General features: G+C 39.4%; 1 protein-coding gene across 4 annotated transcripts in view; it reads left to right on the forward strand.

The window, feature by feature from the left end:
- Nucleotides 1-24,160, forward strand: part of COL11A1 (collagen type XI alpha 1 chain) — a 163,086-nt gene that overhangs the window by 28,050 nt on the left and 110,876 nt on the right. Inside the window, exons 5-9 of one of the 4 annotated variants that reach the window (XM_037153048.2) lie at nt 14,365-14,493; nt 20,023-20,139; nt 20,745-20,837; nt 22,793-23,047; nt 23,784-23,846. In XM_037153048.2, coding sequence (XP_037008943.2) covers nt 14,365-14,493; nt 20,023-20,139; nt 20,745-20,837; nt 22,793-23,047; nt 23,784-23,846 — 657 coding nt within the window. Of the gene's footprint in view, nt 1-14,364; nt 14,494-20,022; nt 20,140-20,403; nt 20,557-20,744; nt 20,838-22,792; nt 23,048-23,783; nt 23,847-24,160 lie in introns of all 4 variants that reach the window. The other 3 variants (XM_037153049.2, XM_037153050.2, XM_037153051.2) reach the window with 3 other exon arrangements.

Genomic DNA, 24,160 nt, shown 5'->3' on the forward strand with positions numbered 1-24,160 from the left:
CATTGGTGTATATATTCTTTAGCCATTATTATAACAAAATGTCCAATCAACCCTAATCAATAGCCATAGTTTCTTCTAGCTTGATAATACACTTCAAAAGATGTGAAGAAAAGCTAAAGTAGAAGAATCACATTGCCTGTATTCATTATCAATAAAATTACTTTTGGAGTATTTAGATAGGAAGTTTCTTTACTAAATAACAAGTTGTAGCCATTATAACTACAGTTTTTCAAAGCATTGCTATTTCAGTCTTTTTTAAATGGATCAAAACAGATTATTACAGGTACTTTCTATTTTCAACAATGATCTACCTTTTCAAAGATTCTTTCTTTCTTTTGAAGAAATTAGGAAAATACTCAAAAGTTTCCTCCTGCAATATTTGAACCTGTGTCTTTTTTCACCTTAACCCCAGGCAATCACTAATTTGCATTTATCACTGTAGCTTACTTAACTCTTGTAGAATTTTCATGCATTTGAAATTTATATAGATTTTAGATTTTTCTTCTTTTCTAACGTATGCATGCGATGCATATATAAAACTTTCTTTAGGATCATGGCTTTTCCTGCACCCTATTTATTTTGATAAAGTTGTGGTTTAATTTTCACTTCAAAACTATTTTAAAATTTTCAATGAGATACCACCTTTGACTCAGGTATTGTTTCTTCTCCAAGTTTGTTGGGCCTTTCCAGTCATTCTCCTGGTACTGATTTCTAGCTCAGTTTCACTGTGTTGTAAGACCAGATGTTGTATGACTCTGTTATTTTAAATGTTTTAAGGTCCATCTTAGTGAAAGTTCCCTGTGAGCTGGAGAAGAATGTGTAATTGGCTGTTGTTGGGTGATCTATACAATTCAGTTATATCCAATTGATTGAGAGTGCTATTGAGTTCAAGTGTGGCCTTACCAATTTCTTGCATCCAGATCTGTCCATTTCTGAGAGAAGGGTGTTAAAGTCTTCAACTATAAGGTTGGGTTAACCCATTTCTCCTTGGGTTGTTTTAGTTTGTTATTCCTCTGTTCGGCACATATATATTAACAGTTGCTATTTCTTCTTCGACATTTTTCTCCTTTATCATTATGTAATATGTTTGCTTATTATGGATAACTTTCTGTGCTCTGAAATCTATTGTGTCTAAAATTCACATCGCTAATCTTGCTTTCCCTGATTAGTGATAGCTTGGTGTGTTTTTCTCCATCCCCTTACTTGAGTCTATATGTATCTTTATATTTAAAGTAGATTTCTTATAGACAACTTATACTTGGGCCTTGTTTTTTTTTTAATTTTATTTAGTTATTTTTCAAGTACAGTTTTTTGTCTATTTTTCCCATCCCAGCCTCCCCCGCCCCTTGCTCCCCACCTCCCTCCCATTTCCCCCCCTTAGTTCTCGTCCTTGTGTCCTTCCTATTTGTTCCTCCAAATGCCTCCCCCTTTTTCCCCTTAACTTCCCTTCCTTCTCCCCTTTGGTCACTATCCCCTTGTTCTCTATTTCAGTGTCTTTGTTTTTTTTTTTCTGCTTGCTTGTTTGTTTTGTTGTTTAGCTTCCTGTTAAAGGTGAGATCATATGGTATTTGTCTTTCAGCACCTGGCCTATTTCACTCAGCATAATGCTTTCCAGTTCCATCCATGTTGTTGCAAAAGGTAGTAGCTCCTTCTTTCTCTCTGCAGCATAGAATTCCATTGTGTATATGTACCACAATTTTTTGATCCATTCATTTACTGATGGGCACCTAGGTTGCTTCCAACTCTTGGCTATTGTAAATTGTGCTGCTATGAACATTGTGGTGCATAGGTTCTTTGATATTGATGTTTTAGGATTCTTAGGATATAATCCCAGAAGTGGAATTGCTGGGTCAAAAGGCAGGTCGATTTTTATTTTTCTGAGAAAATTCCATACTGTTTTCCATAATGGTTGTACCAGTCTGCAATCCCACCAACAGTGAACTAAGGACCCCTTTCCCCACAACCCCTCCAACATTTGTTGTTTGTTGCTTTGTTTATGATAGCCATCCTGACTGGTGTAAAGTGGTATCTCATTGTGGTTTTAATTTGCATCTCTCTGATAGCTAACGATATTGAGCATCTCTTCATGTGTCTCTGAATGTTCTGTATGTCCTCCTTGGAGAAGTGTTTGTTCAAGTCCTTTTCCCATTTTTTAATTGGGTTGGGTGTCTTCTTAGAGTGGAGTCGTGTAAGTTCTTTGTATATTTTGGAGATTAAACCTTTGTCTGAGGTATCATTGGCAAATATGTTTTCCCATACAGTTGGTTGTCTTGCTACTTTAATACTGTTTTCTTTAGCCACGCAGAAGCTTTTTATTTTGATGAGATCCCATTTGTTTATTCTTTCCTTTACATTCCTTGCTCTAGGGGACATATCAGTAAAGAAGTTGCTGCGTGAAATATCTGAGATTTTCTTGCCAATGTTCTCCTCTAGGACTTTAATGGTGTCACGACTTACATTTAAGTCTTTTATCCACCTTGAATTTATTTTGGTGTATGGTGTAAGTCTGTGCTCAAGTTTCATTTTTTTGCACGTAGCTGTCTAGTTCTCCCAACACCATTTGTTTTTTGATCCATTCTGACAATATATGTGCAGTTATTTCTAGAAGGGGACCTTCCTGCTTTGCTGCAGACATCGTCCTGTATCTCTACATGACAGTATCTTATAGTAGTAGTTTTATTAAACATAATATTTTATTTACTGTAGTTAATTTAGAATTTGTCAGATTTTACTTAGATTCAGTGTTAATAATTATTTACAGAGTTGCGTCGGCAAATATGAGTTGTCTCTTTTGACTTTGCTGTATTAGGAGCTATTTAAAGCTTTCATACCGATTGCATGTATGACTAGATCAAGCTGCAGTGCTGGTTTGATGAGTTCTCTGAGCGTTATCTGGAGCCACGTCTGAAAGGAACACGTGCCTTCGTCTGTTTCATGTGTGATCACGTGGTGCATGCCGAGCTCACGTGGCAGGTGTGCTGAGGGACAATACACAAAAGTGTGCCACGTCATTTATGGCCACGCGTCATTGATCTGTAGGGCATTTCCTCCTTTCTCCTTTCCAGGCATCTCTGAACTTGATCGTACAACGGCTGTGTGGTGTCCTGTACCAACCGTGCACAAGAAAGCATCACACACTTTATTTTGTCCCTTTTATACATTTTTGTCTCTGTGTAGATTACACTGGTGCAACTGGTACCTGCCTTCCTTGCTTTTAGTCTATAACAATTTTTTAACTTCTCAAAGAATGAGGCATCTGCACGTTGTTTTATAATTTTCTATTAGTGTGTAGTTGTCTCCTTAGACTCCAAATTCCTCAAGAGCAGGCTTCATATCCTGTGATTGCAGGTGTTCCAGTAGTGGAATCCGGAATCCACACTTGGTAGCGTGGTGTTGAGAGCCAATGACGAGTAGAGAGTGGATGGACATGTGCTCTTAGGGGTTCGGGCTTGGTCAGAACCGCCTGGGCAGGGAAGGGGATGGAGGCCTTTATGTTAGCGTTTGCCACTGAAGTCAGGTGCTTATTAAGTAGTTGATGACTCTCTGTTGAAGTGGAATAAATACTATATGCTAAACATTGCGCTTAAATAATTGTATAGGAAAATAAATAGTTATAATAAGATATGATTGTGTCGTAGTAAATATATGGACATGTCAAGTGGGGGAATAAGAACTGTATCCAAGAGGCCGAAGTATAAAAGGACATTTAACCCTGGCTGGGTGGCTCAGTTGGTTGGACCATCGTCCTGGACACCGAAGAGGTTGTGGGTTCCATCTCCAGTCAGGGCACCTACAGGAAGCAACTCATTGGTGTTCCACTCACATATCACTGTTTCTCTCCCTCTCTCTTTCCCTTCCTCCCTGTCTAAAATTAATAAACATATCTTTGGGTGAAGATTAAAAAGAAAAAAAGAATATTTAAAGCCAAGGACATGCACGGAAGATGATGGTTTGGAATGAAAACAGCGGGTCTGGGAAACAGGATTCCGTTTCAGAGCGGTAGGGCGTGTCTGTGCAAAGGGTGCTTTGCAGCGTGCGGAGGAAGCTTAAAACCATCGCCCATGAGAAATTTTGTTTAGTAGAGGAAATAAAAATTCGGATCTTTAAAAGATTCTTTTTGTGGCAGTGGAGGGTGAGAATCTGATGGACAAGAAAAACAACCCCTGGTACGTTGAAATACCAATTCAGATAGAAGGACTTGGAGACAAGCCCATGCACTGGAGATGGGGAAGGGTCTGGCTTGGGGATGCTCGTGCGGAGGATGAACAGGTCCTCGGGAACGATCCGTATGTGGGTTTTGGGGGAGGAAAGCTTCACTACCTCAGACTTCCAGCTTGGACACGGAGGGAGTACATAGGTGATGTTTCCTTCTTCCAGCCATGAACTGTTCGGAATTTTAGCTGGATTTAAAAGGCTTTCATTCTCCTTTTTTTAAAAAAAAAATTTAATTTGCTTTTAACAAAGCTTTCAGTTTGCTAAAACACCATATGATTATCTTGAACAAAATAATCCTGTTTTGACATCTTTCTATACTTTCTGAGTTCTGCAGTAAACAGTTAGTGTGAAATGAACATCAACTCAAAAAAAGTGTAAGAATGGGGGAGATTATTTGCAGTATTGTTTAAGTAAGTTTTTAAGGAACTAGATGTTTTTGAGGCATGACCTAGTTCATTTCTGTTTACACTGTGGTTATTTAAAGTTCTTCGAAGAGTAGCAGGTGTGTAGTAAGTGAAGTCTACGTACTTACCTCTTAATACAACTGTGTCATCTGCTCCTTGTGTGCATTGCAGGAGCCCTTTAATGCTGTCCTGGCTTCTGTCCTTTGCATCTGTCTGCTCTCTCAGCTGCAAACCTAGAATAGCCAGCGTATTCCTTTCCAATACCCTTAGCTGAAGGAATGACTGAGTGAAAGACAGATGTCACCTCTTGGCTTATAATCTTCTGGTGGTATTTCGTGTCATTAGAGGACAGGTTAAAGTCCTCTCATTACCCTGAAGGCTCCTACGTGATCTCTCCACACCCCTGCCCTTTGTTCTGACCTCAGCCATGCTCCTCACTCCCTTGCCGCTCTGGTCCACAAGGCGCCCCTTCCTTGAGCACAGCAAACATCTCTGACCTTGCACCTGGGCTCCCGCCAGTTCTTCTGGAAGGTTCTCCCCTAGATGTCTACACTTCTTTCTCTCCTAGTTTTTCAGTCATCTCTGTCTTCAGATTCTTTTCATGATCACACTTGGTAACAGAGCATCCTGTCTTCCAGCCCATCTCCCTGATTATATTCTCCACAGCACTTAACACTCTCTAACGTACCACATTTTGCTTATTCCTCTTTCCCTCTCTGGAATCTAAGCCCCGAGAGGTCAGGGGGCTTTGCGCTGTATCTACAGGGTCTAGAATAGTGCCTGAGGTTTTTACTGTCTAAACGAATGGGTAAGCATACTTTTTAGCAGTTACTCATTTAAAGGGTGCAGATCACTTGTGACAAACCAGAACACAGGAGGCAGGGTCTGCTACATTTTCCCTAAACATCAAATTTAATGAACTTATTACCTTGGTGGAATAGAGTCATGGTGGTAATTAGTTTCCAGTAAACAACGCATCACTGGAAAGCACGAGACAACTGTGCATGTCTGTGGCAGCATTTTATTCAACTTCAGGCATTTTCTGGAATACTAGCTGGTCAGTAGTTGTTACATTAGTAACATAGGAACCCTATGCATTTTCTTCAAGTTGATTTCACAAGCTGGTTTGGGGACACGGTGAAATACGCCGGTAAGGGCCGTGTTGCTGATCACGCGGTGTTGCTCGTTCAGTGCCATCTCTGGGCCGTGTTTCAGCTGAACTAGAACTCCCAGCATTTGGCAGCTTTCCTTTTCCACCCAAAGCCGCTGAAAAGAGTCGTGAACCATGTGGAACGCCTTGGAAGAAAATGCAATGAGCTGACGTCCCTGCAAACTGAGGGGTCTGGGTGGACAGACAGGAAGCACAGGTTCCCAGTTCATGCTCTGACAATGGTAGGTGCTCCTTGAGAATCGTGTGCCCTGTTTAAGGTTTCATGTCAGTCTTGATCCTGAATCAGCAAACAAAAACTTCTACCGAGACCACCAGCCTGTTAACAAAGCTCTGATGTGAAATGTGAACCTTAGGGGGGGAAAACCCTCTAGAATTTTCTTCAGCAAGGGCTTTTACAGCAGCACGTGGTGGGAACTGCTCAGCGAAATAGCCTTCTCTTTCTCTCCTATGACATTTTTTTCTGATAGGCTCTTCTTATAGAGTAATGATTTTAGGCTTCTGAACCTCAGCTTGTTTTTGGAATTTCTTTTGAGAACAATCGCCCATAGATTCTCCAGCTGCATGTCTTGAATTTCATAGTGTCCGCATACACATTTTCTAGAAATTTTCCATTCAAAAGTGTCCTTTTTGATTGCCCTCAAATATCCTAATCTTATACCTAATATCTGTGCACACTTTATGCTTGCAAAACTGCTTGAGTACCTAGTAACTGTTAAAGCATCTCTGGGAAATACAAGACAAATAACATTATTCTTCACTTCAGGTGTTGAAATAGAGCCTCATCATGTTGCGTAAACTCAGTGCCCTGTGATCCCCTGTGTTGAACAGACGTTTATCTGTGCCCTCTTGGAAAGGTGGGAAGCTCAGAGAACCAATCAGGCAGGGCCCTGCCCTCATGACATCATACTCGCATGGATTTCATTGGACAATGTGGTTTGGCTGATTAAGTAGGGGACTCCCACTATGACCTGTGTCTTTTGTCTTCTGGTAGAGGCAGTGCACCTTCCTGGCAAGTGACATGCACTGGTTATTTGAATCCTTAAACTTAGTATATGTGTGAATGGGAGATACCACCAGTGGTCGAATAACCTCATTTCCTTCAGCACCTTGGATGTGTGCTGGGGAAACTTCACTCCCGTTTATGGTAGCTAGTCAATGGCAATACTGATCGTTTGTACATCGTTTCTCTTGAAGTCGCAGAACCTATCGAGGTGTTAAGGGAGGGCTTACCTCTCTGTGGTCTTTCTCTGACTTCTCACCTGCCCTCTGAGATCACTCTGGTTTTCTGGCAGGAAACAGAATTGACTGAGATGATGTCAGAAGTGTGAGAAGGAGGTATGGGCGTTACGTTCCCAGGGGATTGGGGACCAGAGGCAGAATAGTAGTTTCAGGGGTCCTTGCAGCTGGAGCCTGCAGAGGTCACTGCTTAGCTGGAGTGCTCAGGGTGCCAGCGGGCAAGTGAGGGGACCACCTGCTTATCCTAAAGTTGTACGGCACACAGCGCCTCCTCAAATTAGGAGTGTTGTGCAACTGGTTTGCTTTTCATGCAACGAAAATGCAGTTCTTTCCAAACACTCCCATCCCACTGGGGAATTCTGGCTGTCAACTTTGAGAGCACGTGCCTGGTCTTTCACCACTCAGTAGACAAACGTACAGATGATCTGTACTGTGTGTACTGAGAAAAGACGTTTTCTCATGGACAGTAACAAGTCACTTGTTTTCAAAATGAAAATGCGGAAAAAGATGTATCAATCACTCTATCGTCATACTTTTAAAAAGTCCTCTTAGGCATGCATATTTCACTAAATGTCCAACTTTCATTGACTCTATGTTCAGTTCCCCAAGGGAAACCGTCATTTGATTGTTATGTGGTGGGGGAGGGCCATGAGTAGAAGCCAAGAAGTGTGTTCAAAATCCTGCTGTTCCAGGGACGGCCTCACTGTCTGTAGAACCAGAATAGTAAAGGTGGGAAAAGGCTACTATCGATGATTTCTTTCCATCCACTGGTAGGTATTTGCTCTGGCCTGAAAAATAAGCAATAAAAAGGGCGAAACAATGTGTAAAAGAAGTGATCCCCAAATCTCTAGTTTATTTGCTTGGGCTGGAGGAGGAAATGGGCCAGTTCAACTCTTTAAAGTCTTTATGAAATGACAAAGGGAGTGTATCATATTTTCATATTCCAAAGGCAGTAATTTAAAATTACTTTAAAAATAAATCCAGAACATTCTGCCAAGCCCTTGCCGGTGTGACTCCGTTGGTTGGAGCATTCATCCCGTAGGCCAAAAGGTTGGGCGTTGCATTGCTGGTCAGTCCCTGGTCAGGGCACATAGAAGAATCAACCAATAAATGTGTAAATAAGTGGAAGAACAAATTGATGTCTCTCTCTCCCACCACGCTTCTCTCTCTCTAAAACCAATAAACATTAAAAAACTAAAAAAAAGTTTCTGCCAAGTCAAAGACCATGAAATATAAAGAAATTGCCAAATTATGCTATTAACTTTGTGAGACAGGTTGTGAAATTCATACCTACATGTAAAGGTCATATTTGACCTTTATGCTGCTATTAGGTACATGAATTTGTCCTTCGAGTCTGTGTTAAAATATATGTTAAAATATTAAATGATACCTATTATTTCCTTTCATGCAACATTTTTTATTAAAGTCAGTTTTTAAAAATAAGGTCACAAACAATTTCCAGTTTGTTTTTAAATCTTTACACTCCATTGTTATTTTCTCATTTTAGATTTTAAAATGTTATCTTCCATTATATTATTTTGGACAATGGATATTTATAAAAAGTATCAGGCGAATTTATTTTGGGGGTTGATCAAACTGTGGTGATACATATTTTAAATGTTCATTATTAATGAAATTTTGAAAAAGAATCCTTTTGTTATCTAAGAATCATTTCATTACTTTTTCACATTTGTAATTGAAAGTTTTACTTGTATTGCTTTAAATCCAGAAAAAACTAAATGTTTCACTCTTGATTTACATTAGTATGAACAGATAAAATGAAATAATATAAATAAAAATATTATTCCTATATACATACATATAATTCTGATATGATAATACATTTTCTGTTCTTTTTTCTCGTTGATATGAAGAATTAGAATATAATTTCATTAATATGGAGTTAATGATACAACCAGGAATTGTTTTAATTTTTTTACTAGCTTAATGAAAGTGCATTTTTAAAATAGTCAGGTGTATGTATATTTAAATTCAGATGAACTATAGCAGAAATTCATTTGAAAAAGTTTACTTAAAAACTCATTCCCTGCAAATTCTTTATCCATGCTTCAAGTCAACTCCTTTCTCATGGCTTTTACTTTCTCTTCCCTCCTGTGGGCCCAGGGATATTTGTAAATGCTGGTACTGTCACAATGCATAATCATTGTTATAATGTCTCTGACATTATAACCCCAAGTTCTAGCTGTTTGCCAAAGTCACTCAGCCAGTGTTTCCACAGCATTTACTTAATAACCATTTCTGGACATGGCCAGCCAGATATGACCCTTGTTGTACATAAGCAAGCATGCTTTTTTTAAATGTGTTCTTCTTTCTTTCTTTAATATTTTATTTATTTATTTTTAGAGAAAAGGTATGGGAAGGAGAAAGAGTGGGAGAGAAACATAAACGTGTGGTTGCCTCTCATGTGTGACCTGGCCCACAACCCAGGCATGTGCCCTGACTGGGAATCAAACCGGTGACCTTTTGCTTCACAGACCCGTGCTCAGTCCACTGAGCTACACCAGCCAGGGCTTTATGTGTTCTTCTTCATTCTGTTATAAAGACAATGCACAAGATGTAAATAAAAACAAATGAGCATTAACTTAGTCTGTATTACAGCAATAACAAAATACCACAGACTGAGTATCTCAATACAACAGAAATTTATTTTTTTACGGTCCTGGAAGCCAAGACGTCTGAGACCAAGGCCTTTCTCCTTGGCTTGTAGGCCACTGTCTTCTCCCCTTGTCCTCCCACAGTTTTCCATGGGTTGTGTGTGTGTCTTAATCTCCTACTCTTACTGGACGAGAGCTCGTCGTAAAGACATCACTAACCTTAATGATCTCTTTACAGTCCTATCTCCAAACACAGTCACATTCTGAGCCTAGATCTTAAACTCATGAACTGGGGGCAGGAGCTGCTGGGAACCTAGTATGACCCAGAACAAGTCCGTGGTGTCCTTGAAGATGAGTGAAAATGTGAGGCTGAGTCACATTAGGAAGTCGGATAGGCTACCAGATTAGAGAAGACTTTTCTGCTGATTCTTACTGACACTTGTCGTTTTGGTTTGGCTTTACTGCTGCAACCTAACAGTCTTCAGACATAGCTGTAGGAGGGTGGGGGAGGGGGAGGGAGGGTGGCCGGACTCAAAAGGAAATGAAGCCAGTTCTCTTGAAAGAAAAACTGAATTTATCCCAGAAACAATCGTTAATGATCACTTCTCTTCATAGACTTAAGAGGTTGAACCTCCCAATTTTCCTTTTATTATGTTTCTTAACGAAATAAATGGTGTGGCCGTATCATCGCTCAGCCAGAAGCAACGAGACCATTCCTCTCCGCACCCCCAATGCAAGTTCCGCCCTGGTCCAGGCTGCCCCTCCACCCCACACCGCTGTCACCAGCACCCAGGCTCCAAACCTCACAGATCATTTCTGACCCAATAAACGCGGAGGCTGGATGGCTTTACGGAACAAAACCGCAGCACCCGTGTGATGTGCTCCAACACTGGGGGACAGGACATTGCTAATTCTAGAAATTTGGGAGACTCAGTGACATGCAGTGTTCATAGATACTTGGAGTCTTCCAGATTTTGTCAAAAGTAAATTATTATCTCAGAAGATAAGTGACCCCCAAGTTTTAATGTGAGAGGTTTAAGTCTTCCAAGATTCAGAGTGGAACTGAACCCCTTATGGGACTGTACAGTTTCTAGCTGCTACCTTGACATTCAGGAGAGACTATCTGCAAATAAACTGTTTAACACTAAACCAGTTATTTGGACTGATGGTTGCCAGAGGTGGTCCTTGGGGGACTGGGTGAGAAAGGGGAAGGGATTGAGAAGTACAGATGGATAGTTACAAAATAGTCACAGGGATGTAAAGTAGTGCATAGGAAGTATAGTCAGTAATATTGTAATAATTCTATATGGGGCCAGGTGGGCACTGGAGATATCGGGGGAAACACTTTTGTAAAGTATGTGATTGTCTCACCACTTTGCTATATGCCTGGAACTAATGTAGAATACTATCGCCTGTGAACTCTAATTGAAAACTAAACTTAAAACAATAAATGTTTACCCGAACAGTTATAGTTAACCATCGATCCAGCCTCTGAATGAGCTGTTTTGGTTAAACCTGGACTTCCTCTGCTGTTTCTGTGATTTTTGTATTCGTCCCAAGCACATGACCCGCTTGCGGGTCACATGACTTGATCACATGCAGTTGAACATGACGGCCTGGTTTTTTTTTTTGTTACTCGTTCTTCCAAACCAGCTGCTATGCTGTCCGGTTCAGGGGATGCTTAGGTGGGAATTGACTCCCACCAGGCCCTGCTGGGTATCACATCGGATAAGGAGTCAAATCTGAAAATTCAGACCCTGAACATCCATCCATTGACACGTGACCTTAAAATAGGACCCCAGTCTCGTAGGACACTTTTTCAATAAATGGGATTTCTTACACAGGCAGAAAAAGCTAACTTTGTTTTAACCGGTGTATTTCATAGAATGTGATGTAATTCCATCGATAGCACAGAAAATAGAAATATCTGGATCTTCTAGAGAGTTATTATATGTGTATATAAAACAAAGCTAAAAACAAAGGCAAGTAGACATTGTTAGAATATGTGCATTACATTTATTTTGAAAGGGTGACATGCTGTGTTATTACTTATAAACCGGTCTAATACAAATGCGGCGGGAATTTTCTGCAGTGTGCATGGCATTCAGAATCTTATATACTCATCTGTATAGCACGTTCTATCCATCTGTATAGCACATTCTATCCTTTCTTTCTTACACGTGTATTGCTCTGGACTCACCTTGTCAATAGGCAGATACAAGAGAAGAGCAAGACCTGGCTTGCACAGCTGGATCAGGCCAGGTGACGGCATCAACTCTAACCTTGGCTTTGCAGGTCCACAGAGGAGCAGGACGCCGCTTCCTACCTTGTGTGCTACTGAGGCCCCTTTTACTTGGTTACTTCCCCCTTTTCCAGCTGTGGAAATTTTTAAGATTATTGACTCTGAATATTTATAGTTCATTCAACCTGTCAGGATGCTTTTGTTTATCGGCAGACTGTCTCACAACGTGTCATATGATTAACAGAAAAACACAGTAAGAGGCCTCCTGGGAGACAGAGTACTGTAGACTTTTAACTGAATTTTCCAGGTTCTTTCCAGTGGTAGATTTTATGGCTGCATACTTAACACCTGCAATAAGAATTTATAGTGGAAGAGTTGGCGGGAGTCCCTTTAATGAAGTCAAGTGCCTTAGCTAGAATAGTAAGTACTTAGGAAACCATAATTCCCTTCAAAAATATACTATTTTTAAATACCACATGCCTGTAAGATGGACAACGCTTTTATATTTCAACGGTAGCTTCACTTGGTTCATTGTATTTCCTGCAAGTTAAGTGTGGAATTACAGACTTTTTAGTCTTGGTGAGGACTTCGGATCTGATCTTCCAATATATTCAGGTCACAAATGATGAATTGGGGTGAGTGACTTGCATAACTCCAAGTAGTTATGGCAAAGCTGAGAGAACATTCAGGAATCATGATTTCTAATTGAAACCCTTCATCAGGCCAGTGCTCAAGGATGCCTTGTTATTTATTATTTTTATGTTTATTTTTTAAATCTTCACCATTTGGATATGTTGATTGATTTTAGAGAGAGGGGGAGGTAGAGACAAAGAGAGAGGAGGAAGAGACAGAGAGACAGAGAGAAAAAGGGAGAGAAACATGTCTTGGTTGTCTGCCCCAGGGATCAAAACCGGAACCTGGGTTTCTGACTTGCGGCCTTTTGGTGCACGAGAGGATGCCCAACCAACAGACCCCCCGGCCAGAGCCCCTCGTTAATTATTTTAAAGAGCCTAACGAGGAATTCTGTATTCAAATTTCCCTGTGTTACTTGTGGTTATTTGTAATAATTCAGTGTGGCTGTGCAGTGTTCTAAATCACTCAGCTGGTGCTGTGGACCTTAGACATGTAATAATAGGCCCTTAGCTGCCCAAAATGAGTTCATTTCAGAAACTGCAGAGAACTTGCAACACGGGATGAGCAAACTGTGGCGGGCCACAGGCAAATCCGAGGAGGCGAAGGGTTACTTCTTAGTATGCAATGTGAGAGTCTTTATAAGTTTCATGTCTGTGTTTTCACCAGGCCCTATAGAGCAACCATTAATAAAATGCAGAAGGATGCAGAGAAAGCGGGAATAACAGTGACGTTATTTAGAGCGACATCAGGGGTTCTGTGAGTCAGGTTCCTGCGCCCAGACCTGCAGGGCCTTGAATTTCGGTCAGATGGATATGAAGCCAGACATTTTCCTGGGCCCCAGTGCAATGAATATAGTTGCAACCCATAGATTCTTATGGAACACGTTTTGCATTTAAGGAGACCTGTGTGGAAATTGGTTACTTCAAGAGTGGAGTGCACTTGACCTTTGAACAATGCTGGTGTTACGGGTGCAAATCCATCCTTGCAGTCAAAAATCTGCACATAAGTTTGACTCCCCAAAACTTAACCATTCACTAGCCTATTGTAGACGGGAAGTGTTACCAATAATATAGTCAGTTAACACACGTTCTGTATGTTATATGTATTATATATTTTTTCTTATGACAAAGTGAATGAGAGTAAAGAAAATGTTTTAAAGAAAATCATAAGATTCATGGGTGAATTTTTAAAAGTTGTCAGAAATTTTCACATTCACACAGCCCTGGCTAGTGTGGGTGGCTCAGTGGGTTGCATGCAGGCCCGTGAGCCAAAGGGCCACCAAATCCATTCCTGATCAGGGCACGTGCCTGGGTTGCAGGCCAGGTCCCCATTCAGGGGCACGTGAGAGGCAATGCTTCTTCTACCCACTGATGTTTCTCTCCCTCCCTTCCCCTCTCTAAAAACAATAAATAATTTTTTTTTATAAAAGAGAAAAAAATCCACATACATACGGCTTCAGAGGGGACGGAGGAGGGGAGGCCTGGGTGAAAGAAGGTGAAGGAATTACCCAAAAAACATCATGCAAGACCCACAGACACAGACGACAGTGTGGTGACGGCCAGAGGGAAGAGCTGCTGGGGGCCAGGCAAGGGGGAAAGTGGGGACATCTGTAACAGCATAAAGAATAAAAACAAAGTTAAAAAAAGAAAAATCCACCTACAAGTGGACTCACGCAGCTCAAACTTGTCTTGTGCAACGGTCAACTGTATCAACTTCTGATTTACAGAGCAGGGTGTGTTTCCTTCTTCACACGTGTCAAAATACACTACGTATTGTTTTGGACACGTGTTGCTCTAGACCTCTGTGCCTTTGAAGACGCTGACCACACCCACGCTTGCTTCTTGGCAGGGGGACATCCAGCAGTTGTTGATCATCGGTGACCCCAAAGCCGCCTACGACTACTGCGAGCATTACAGTCCGGACTGTGATTCCTCGGTGCCCAAGGCCGCGCAGGCGCAGGAGCCGCAGATCGACGAGGTGAGGCCCCAAAGGTCGGGCAGGGTTCTCATTTCCACGCTGGAGACGTGGTCCTGCAATGCAGTGTGGGGGCGCATCTCTCCAAGTTTAACTCGCGTACACGTCGCAGTTCACAGTGCGCGACTATTTCTGGCAAGAACTGAGTCGAAAATGCTTTGTGGTGTTTTTTCCCCCCACTTAGTAAAGTACTCTATAACTTAAATTTCTTCAAAATAGACATGCCTCTCTTGTTTACTGTGTCTCTAAGCATATTTTATTCTTTGGAGGGGGAGAGAAAGATGATTTCTGAAAGCTGTAACTGTCCCCTTAGCACTGCAATAATTAACACAGCCTCAAAGTAAGGGTGAGATGCCTTCCTAGGGGCTGCCGTTTGCCCAGGACTTTGGAGACCCGTGAAGATGAGAAAGGGACATTAGAGTGACCTGAACGTTTTCAGGATGTGAGGGGATTTTTTTCCATTCCGTGTAGGCTATGCTACATCGATAGATGTTTTTTCTTTTTTGCACAAAATCTGATATTTCATCGCGATGACATGAAAAACAGTATGGATGGATTGTGGTAATTAAAGCTATTCATATACTTCCATTACCATTAGCCACCTTATTTGAAATTCAGATGTGCAAACATTCTCCCGAGCTTTTTTACCCAAGAAAATTGACCACAGTGAAATCTTAGTCTAGTCTTGCTCAGACCAAAAACACATATAAGTTCGTATAGTCATAGCGATTTCGTCAGACTTGACGATCCCAAAGAACAAGAACTATGTTATAGCGTACTCTTGCTCCAGGCCTTTAAGTAATATTCTTTGATGTAGATTTTCTAGAAATTAAAAACGTAAGCAAATTGGAAGGAAGTCTTTGGTTGTTATCAAAATTATATACTTAGATTTTCTCCTCAAGTTGAAAGTGTTAAATTTTAGAAGAGGTGGTGGAAGTTTTAAAATATTAACAGTGTCCTTATGTTTGAAGATAGCTCAAATAACAATTTTTTCTTACCTTATAAATATACTATTATTAGGGGCCAACTTTTTGAGTTTTTCAGTATTTAGAACAGGTCGATATCTTTGATTTTCAATGGTTATTATTTTGCTTGTGAATTCAGTTTGGATATTACCTTTTCAATGCTTGCCGTATCTATATTTTAACATTACTTTTTAATGGTATGATAGCGAATTCTGTTGCACTGATCTTTTTCCATGGCTTAATATTAATTTTCTTTTTAAAACAGGACAGAGTCTTAAGAAGCTGACAGGAAAGCAAACATGAGAAAGAAAAGAGAAATTACTGGGAGGCTTGTGTTTGCTTGTCTCGCACTGCTCTCAAGGGCTTCGTTCTTTTTGTTCCCTCATGATTTATTAAAGCGTGTTTCTATGAATTCCAAGAGGATAGGTAAAATAGTCATCAGGCCTACCGCTTTCATACAAAACTTCAATATTAAAATTTATGACCTTTAGTACACATGTCCAAGACTGAAGTTTATTTCGCTACTGTTTTAAAAAAAGATAAGACTTCTCTATTTTTAGCAAGAGACGTGGCTCTGATTTTTTGAAAGGATAAAGGTGTACACTCCTAATCTATTACCTCGAGGTGTCTTATTCCCACATTTTAATGCTATTAGCCAGGTAAGCTGAGTTATTTTGCTTCAGAATAATAATTTGTTAGCCCTCATTTAGTCTTCAGTTTGTTTAAAAGTAAACTTGTGTTTTTCTATTTTAGTTGTTCACACATGCAGTTAACATTTTGAGATGTCAGGTTTGTTTTCACTAAAAGCCTTTGATTAGGGAGACATATTGCCACAATAGAAGCTGCCTGCCATCTGGCTGGGGGGTAGCCTCGCTTAGTGGTTTCTCTATTGAATGTGTCACAATAAAAGATGTTTCTTCTTTAAATTAGTGCTCACATTTTTTCCTAATTCTGAATGACACTGATACTTCAATAATAAGATAACCATTTTATACCAGTATGTAAAACACTGGTTAACCAAATTTGTAAGCAAGCCTTATTATTAATTTTGAGCAATAATATGACATTATATTACAAATATGCATTTACATACAATATGGGAATGCACTATTATTTGTCAATGTAATGGAAATTAAATACAATAGAAAGCACCAAGCATACATGTTGTTCTTTCTATTAGTTAATTTTCTATTAATAAATTTGTGACATTGCATATTTATTATTCCATTTTGGATTAATAAATATGTCAGTTTCTTTTATGAAATAACTGGTTTGCTTTTTCTCACTCCTAATTTAGTCTCATTAGTATCCTCTAAATAACACATTCTAATTCATTCTTAAGGTTCATGTTTTTATGTGTTTGGCACAATAGTGAAAAATGCAGAATGTAAGTAGATTTAAATGTAGTGATAACATCATCAAACTTTAATTCTTTTTGAACTTACACAACACCATTGATACAGCAGAGCAACTAATATTAAAATCATGACAATTTTGGATTTTCACACTGAGCTAGATTATTTTCCTATTTTATAACAAATTAGATATTAAATCTATATATTTAATATATAGATTAGGTTCTTTCTTAATGTATTACACAGACTATGATGCCTCATATCCAGTAGGTGGTTGATAGTCTTATACATAAAAGATAATAAAGAAAATAAACCCAATGAAAGATAATCTTTTAAAAAGAAACTTCAGAAATAATTGACTTCCCTAAATATATTACCTTAACTTTCTTCTCATGTAGCATTTGCCATATAGTCTGGCTCCCGGAAGTGCACAGATACTTGCTCTTACTACTGCTTCCTGTCAAATGAAGTAAGAACAGATAAGGACATGCCCGGAAGACCCCGCCCAGCCGTCACGTATGCAGGGCTGCTCACAGATAGGGTGGGAGGCATTCCACCGAGACTTATCTTTTTGCGTATGTGCAGCTGGTTGATTGCAATCAGTGCTCTTTTCTTCACCTGTCCTTAAGGCAAAAGTTCTCAAAAAGGACTTGTGAAGCTCCATATAAACCAGCAAAGCCTTAAATAGACTCAGTACCACCTAAAGGGGCATGTCCTGTGGATAAAAAGTCAGAACAAAAGCCGTGATTCTTCTCAGTGGGCCCAGAGTAACGCCCCGACAAAGAGGAACAGAGTACTGAAGACCTCGCACATGGGGTCTGTTTCATCCTTCCACAGTCACGGAATGATCGCACATCATTCCACAGTCTGGTTGTTCTCCACATGGAAAGAGTTCCAACGGAGGAAAGAATCATGGAGGTCAGAGAGGTTTCCTCCTATAAGAGGAAAACATGATATAGAGAAGACCAGCTCCTTTGGCAGGATATATTCATGGTCTGAATACAAAGTTTTAAGATGGATTTAAATTTCCCCTTTATGACTTTATTTGTTGATTTTTGCTCTTACAACTCATTATAGATACACATGATTCTAAAAAGTGTGTTTAGTTATAAAACTCTAAAGCATCAAATACACTGGCTTTTTTTTTTTATTCCAGTTTCAGTTAGTAGCTAGTAATGATAGAAACCCAGTATTTCTCATTTCAACAAGGGTCACTGTTACTACAGAAACATTACATAACAGTTTCCATAAATGTCTACTTAATATATATCTAAATTCAGCATTTAATGATTGCATTTACTTAATGGTGTTATTAATAATGCTTATATTGACTTTCCTGGAAATAGTTGGCATTTCTTATTTGCAAAGGCATGAAGATACAAAAATGTCTAAAATGTTATAGACGTGCATTTTTTCTATTTTACCAAATTCTATACAGATTCTAGTTAGAATACATTTTTGTTGAAATGCTTCAAATGTCTAATCCTTGAAAATGAAGCTATTGCTGAAGAGAGAAAATTATGGCTCCATTTCAATTAATTGAATGAAATTGGAGGGGTTTTTTTGGGGGGTGGGGCGTCATAAAGAAGACCAAAGCATGTCTGTGTTTATATTTCAATATGACCTTCAGCTGAGGCTTTTAGAAAAGCTCAGTCCAGTGAGGATGTTTCGCAAAGGGCTAGATGTACAGTATTGCTACAGTTATTATAATTCTCTAGAAGACATGTGGTCAGCTGTTAATTTGCTGGCAGATTAAAAGGAATTACTTGAGGCCCTGGCTGGTGTAGCTCAGTAGATTGAGCCCAGGCCTGTGAACCAGACAATCGCGGTTGGATTCCCAGTCAGGGCGCATACCAGGGTTGCAGACCGGTTCCCTGCAGGCCAGTTCCCAGCAGGGGACGCATGAAAGGCAACCATACGTTCATGTTTCTCTCCCTCTCTCCTTCCCTTCCCCTCTAAAGGTAAATAAATAAAATCTTAAAAAAAAAGGGATTACTTGAAATACCAAGAGAGGTTATATAGGGACATAACTGAACTTTTACCAGATGTGATATTTAAGTAATTCTAAATAGTTTGCATTTAGCATTAATATATATACATATATACATATATACACACACATACACACACATAAATATACTGTGTTAGTGTTAGCTAGTTGAGTTTGCTGTTTACGATTTTATACTATATATGACCTTACTGTATTTAGTTATTTTTACTGAAACCAGTTATTAATATATGCTTCAAAATGTCTGTATTCTTAATTAAAACTTAAAGCTTTGGTAGAGATTTTTGGCTGTGAAGGTGAATGCATGATTTCCCTCATCCTTCACTTTGTATGATTATCTTGCATGTCCTATGAAGAACATGCCTCTTCCCAATACATTTTTAATACAGAAAATTCTAGTATAAAACACGATAATCTGAGTTCAGTTTAAATAGTGTAAAATACATTAACAACATGACCTCTTTCTGGTAGATAAAAAGGCAGTATATTTAAATTTTTAAGTGAAGTGTTAACTCTAAGCAGATATGATTTTGAATCTTGTAAATGCTTCACAAGTATTCTCTGCTCATTTGGATCTTAAGTCTACAGTAAAGAAGAGATTTCTGAAGAAATGAAGCATTTTATCTTTCCAGTGGTTCCAGTATTTCTAACAGAATATAGACTCATTTCATGTGCATTGTATTTCCTTTCCCTCCTTCCCCTTTCCATTTTACAAGAGATACCAAAACCCCTTCATACTTGGGAAGACTATTCTCTATATATTTATTTTTATATGTGTAGTCTAATGAAAAAAAATAGCCCCCACTGAAACTGTTGTAAAATTTATCTGGATAAACTTTGTGGAGTCATTTTTACAAAGCAAAATGAGCACGACTATTAGTCAACTATTTCCAAATACATAACTTCTATGTGTGAATGAATATTCAACCATTAAAAGTTCGAATTAACATTCGAAACTTTTAGTTTCTTCACAATCCTAACCACCATTAGGCTATTCAGATCTCTGCTTCATCACTGCTCTGTTATTATACTCTGTGTAAGACCGTATAATACTTTGCGTAATGCAAAATAACAGTTCAATAACCGTATTTCCTCGTTTCTTAACGTTGCCTCTGAGTAAACATTAAGAAGATGATCCCTACTCTATTAATGGTAGGACCTGCAACTAACAACACTGCCTGGTGTTTTTCCCTTTGCGATGTAGTACGCACCTGAGGATGTAACGGAATATGACTATGAGTATGGTGAAGCTGAGTATAAGGAAGCTGACAGTGTGACAGAGACACCCACTGTCGCTGAGGAGACACTAGCACAGACCGAGGTAAAAACTGAGGAGCGCCTGGCACACGGTGCCCCGATGCCCATCACCCTGTGGTCCCTAATGGTTGCTGTTCCTCACGCTCACCGTCCACCTTTCATCCACCTGATTTCTGGGAGCCAGTTAACTGTGATTTCTATTTGGCAGTTGCTGTTCCGAAGGAATGATGCTCATTTCCTTTCGCTTCTCCTTCCTTTCCCCCATGCTCTTCATTTCCCTTCTTGCTCCACTTACGTTTTCCATTCCATCTTTCACTGCGTTTTGCAGAAAAAGAAATCCAATTTCAGAAAGAAGACGAAGACAGTGGCCGCTAACTCAAAGGAAAAGGCCAAAAAGCTTACACCCCCTAAATCTGAAACATTTGCATCCAAGAAGAAGAAAAGTTATCAAGCAGCGGCAAAAACCAAACTAGGGGCCCAGGTAGCAAAGAAAGAGCAATCAAGATCTCTCTTAGAAAGATGGGAGATCTCTGATGATGCACCATTGTCCTAACCCGACTAGATAAACCCGAATTTGGCTAATACGATAACCCAGTTAAATCGAGCTTCACCGCGACTGGGATGGCCTCCTGATTTCACTAACTGCATTTCCATTGAATTTGTTACTAGGCCAATATCGTGGAGGATTTTCAAGAATACAACTATGGAACCATGGAAAGTTACCAGACAGAAGCTCCTAGGCGTGTGTCGGGAACAAATGAGGTAAAGCTCAAGGGCACTGTTCAGTCACAGTCCTCCATGGAAATACGTGTCCTGTCTTCTTGATCCGCCTCCCTCTGGAAGAATCTATAATCTCTGAAAGTTAGATGTTTTTATTGCCTTACTGAGGTAAGAAAGCAATCAGATGGGTTCACTATTACTAAAAACATTTCATTTAGAATCAGAGTCAATTCGCGTTTTGCATAGCTCTTGGTTTTATGCAAATGCTGAATTGGTTCGGCTGAGTGGCTGCTGTCATTTTCTTGACTGTCCCTGGGATTCAAAAGTTCCTCAGCATGTTGCAATGAACCAAGGGTGTTCACAACATGAGCCTTCTATATGAAGAGGAGAATCCCCCACGGCGACAATTGTATCCTCCAGTGATACAATCAGAATTCCTTCCACCCAGCTGATAGTCATGCGTTTTTATAACAGCACATACTCTGAGAAAACGCAGCCCTTGTGGATTTTAATAGCTATCTACAGTTTCACACTTGTCAGGAAAGTGGTGTTAATTATGGCTAAAATAATATATCTCACCCTTTTCCATTCTTTTCTAGGAAAAGGATTAAGTTCATAAAGGGACAAATCGAGCAATCTTTCTGAATTTCTTATTATGCATATATTCTGATCATGAAAAAAATGAGTATACAATTCAGTTTAGCTTTGTTAAACACCTGCCATACTGGGTACGAACAATACCCGAGTAATTTAGTTATTAGAAAATTTGTGTAACACACATCCCAATAGGTAGATAAACTCAGCGGTATATTACTTGTGAATGCATAATCCAGAATAACAACATTTTACCAGTTTAGCTTAAGAACAGATTTTAAGTATTCGCCTAGTCCAACTTAATCATTCCCCAAAATGGATATCTTGATTCAAGATGTTTATTTATCTACCCAAATTCATCCAGCTTTTTAGTTCGCAGCTGTGAACACAGCAATATCCTGATGTGGACAAGATGCTTCCCCTGTAGAGACCTTGTCCTCCTCGTTTGAGGACACGGAGGAAACGTGGTAATGGGACATTTGGTTAACAGTTGCCAAAGTAATAGTTCAACCACACTTTTATTCACGTGGTTTTGTTTCCTTATCATTTAGGTTCACTGTGTCACGGAAAACAAGTTACTTAAAAATGCAATTAGAAAATGTAGCAAAATAAATGATTTTATTTAAATATCATAAAAAATCATAATGTAGCCAAAAATTTCATAATGAATATGATTCAGATTTATGCTATTAATAGGAAATTAGCCATGAGAAAGGAAAAATATATTATTTTAAAATATCTCTGAAGGGGCTTTATTGATATAATTTTTACTTTTAAAATAAATATCTACTCTTCATGAGGTTTGATAGTGATATATTTTATTTAAATGTCTGAAATTTTGAGGGTTGTATTTTATACTTTATTTGCTTTAAAGAACTCTTTGGTGATACAAAACTTCCCTACATGGCAGATACCACGAATAAATATTGCCATGATAAGTCTCACCGTTGGCCTTGACATTTTATTTTGGGGATTGAAAGTCAAATTGCATGGTTTTCCTGGTGGTGATTATATTGCATAATGATGTCCTGTGAGATTTGAAAATTAAGCAAAGCTTTAACCAAGTGCACATTTGACTATTCAAATCTTACACTATAAAGTAAATATCGAGTTGACCGACAAGGTTGTTTGCAATGGAACAAGCAAATATACATGTGGAGTCCATGTGAATATTTGCAGTTTATTGGGAAGTGTGTTCGGAAAGCCATGTATCCTTGTACATACCGATGTACAAAGCTATTTCTTTCGATGACACCGGCAGAAATAGTTCCGGGACTTGCTTGAGTAGCCTTAAGCCCGCTGCCCCGCCCTGGTCACAGCAATCACACCGTGATCGCACGCTCCCCTGGCTTCACTAACAGTAACCTTCCTGTTCTCCACTTCCTCGCAACTGAAATGAATAGCCCAACCCAGCTGAAGAAGTATTTACTGAAGAGTATCTAACTGGAGAGGATTATGATTCTCAGAGGAGGAACCGCGAGGAGACACTGTACGAAAACAAAGAAATAGACGGCAGGGACTCTGACCTTCTGGTAGATGGAGATTTAGGCGAATACGATTTTTATGACTATAAAGAATATGAAGATAAACAGACAAGCCCCACTAATGAAGAATTTGGCCCAGGTGTCCCGGCCGAAACAGATATTACAGAAACGAGCGTAAGTCAGTGTGCCACGCGGTGTCGTTGTGTGTCTCGTCCCTGGAGTCTGTTCATGTTCGTCTTGATGTCTTTTCAGGTTTATAATACGGGTTGTCTTCTTGTGTACATTTTGAATACTTATGGCAACTAGAACATGGTGATAGATTCTTCCTCATGGGGACTTTCCGCAGTTGTATGTCTGGCCACATGACTGGAGTCTTCGTTTGGAAGTATAATCTTGAATAAGATTGTATTGACATTTTCTTTCACTGATATGATTAAAATAGAGCCATAATTATTTGGGGTAGTACATGTCATTTCAGATTTTTAGCCTGTTTTATTTTTTAATTATTGACTACTTTTGGCGTTGCTCAGTGATGTACCATACTTATTACTATTCTATTTTTAGTTTAACCTTTGGATCTCCTTCACCCGTTTTCCCTACTCTCCTCCTATTATCTTATTAAATTTACTTTGATGACACTTTTTTTGCTTAATGCCTTGGACTGATCATTGAGGTCCGCAGATGACTTTTAAGAAGCCACCATTCAATCTCAATCAGAATTCACTATTAATATTCATTACGCTTCTCTTTTTTATATTTTCGCTATTTAAACCTTTAATAGGTTGCTATTTAAGAGGCACCTTTTAATAGGTTGCTTGAAATGCATTTAGATCATTAAATTGCCTTATTAAAAAATACTTAACGGCCTTATTTACTTAAAGACAGGCTGCTTGAATTTCTCACTCAACAGGTAACCGGCCATGGCGCGTATGGGGAAAAGGGCCAGAAGGGGGAACCGGCGGTGGTGGAGCCGGTAAGTACCGGTGTGGATACATCGTGAAGGTTGGTGAGGCATTTCATTGATCTTATGAGCCATCGTCACCTTAAATTATTACGTATGTTCATGTATGACCATAGAGAATTTCGTTGTCCAAATGTGTCTAATTTGTCACAGGTAAGGAGTGAGTAAGGTCGCTTCTGGCAAGTAGCGTTTCAATACACCAAACAATATGGAATTTGAAAGTAGCTGAAATGTGTCTACTCTAATTCTCTCATTTTGCACAAAGAACCTGAGTTTTAAAGGGTTTAAATGACTCTCCTTAAGTTTCACTGTTTGGTGGCTGAGCT

The sequence above is a fragment of the Artibeus jamaicensis genome, unplaced genomic scaffold (assembly GCF_021234435.1).
Source record: "Artibeus jamaicensis isolate MK-2021 breed Jamaican fruit bat unplaced genomic scaffold, CSHL_Jam_final scaffold_1689, whole genome shotgun sequence".
Lineage (NCBI taxonomy): Eukaryota > Metazoa > Chordata > Mammalia > Chiroptera > Phyllostomidae > Artibeus > Artibeus jamaicensis.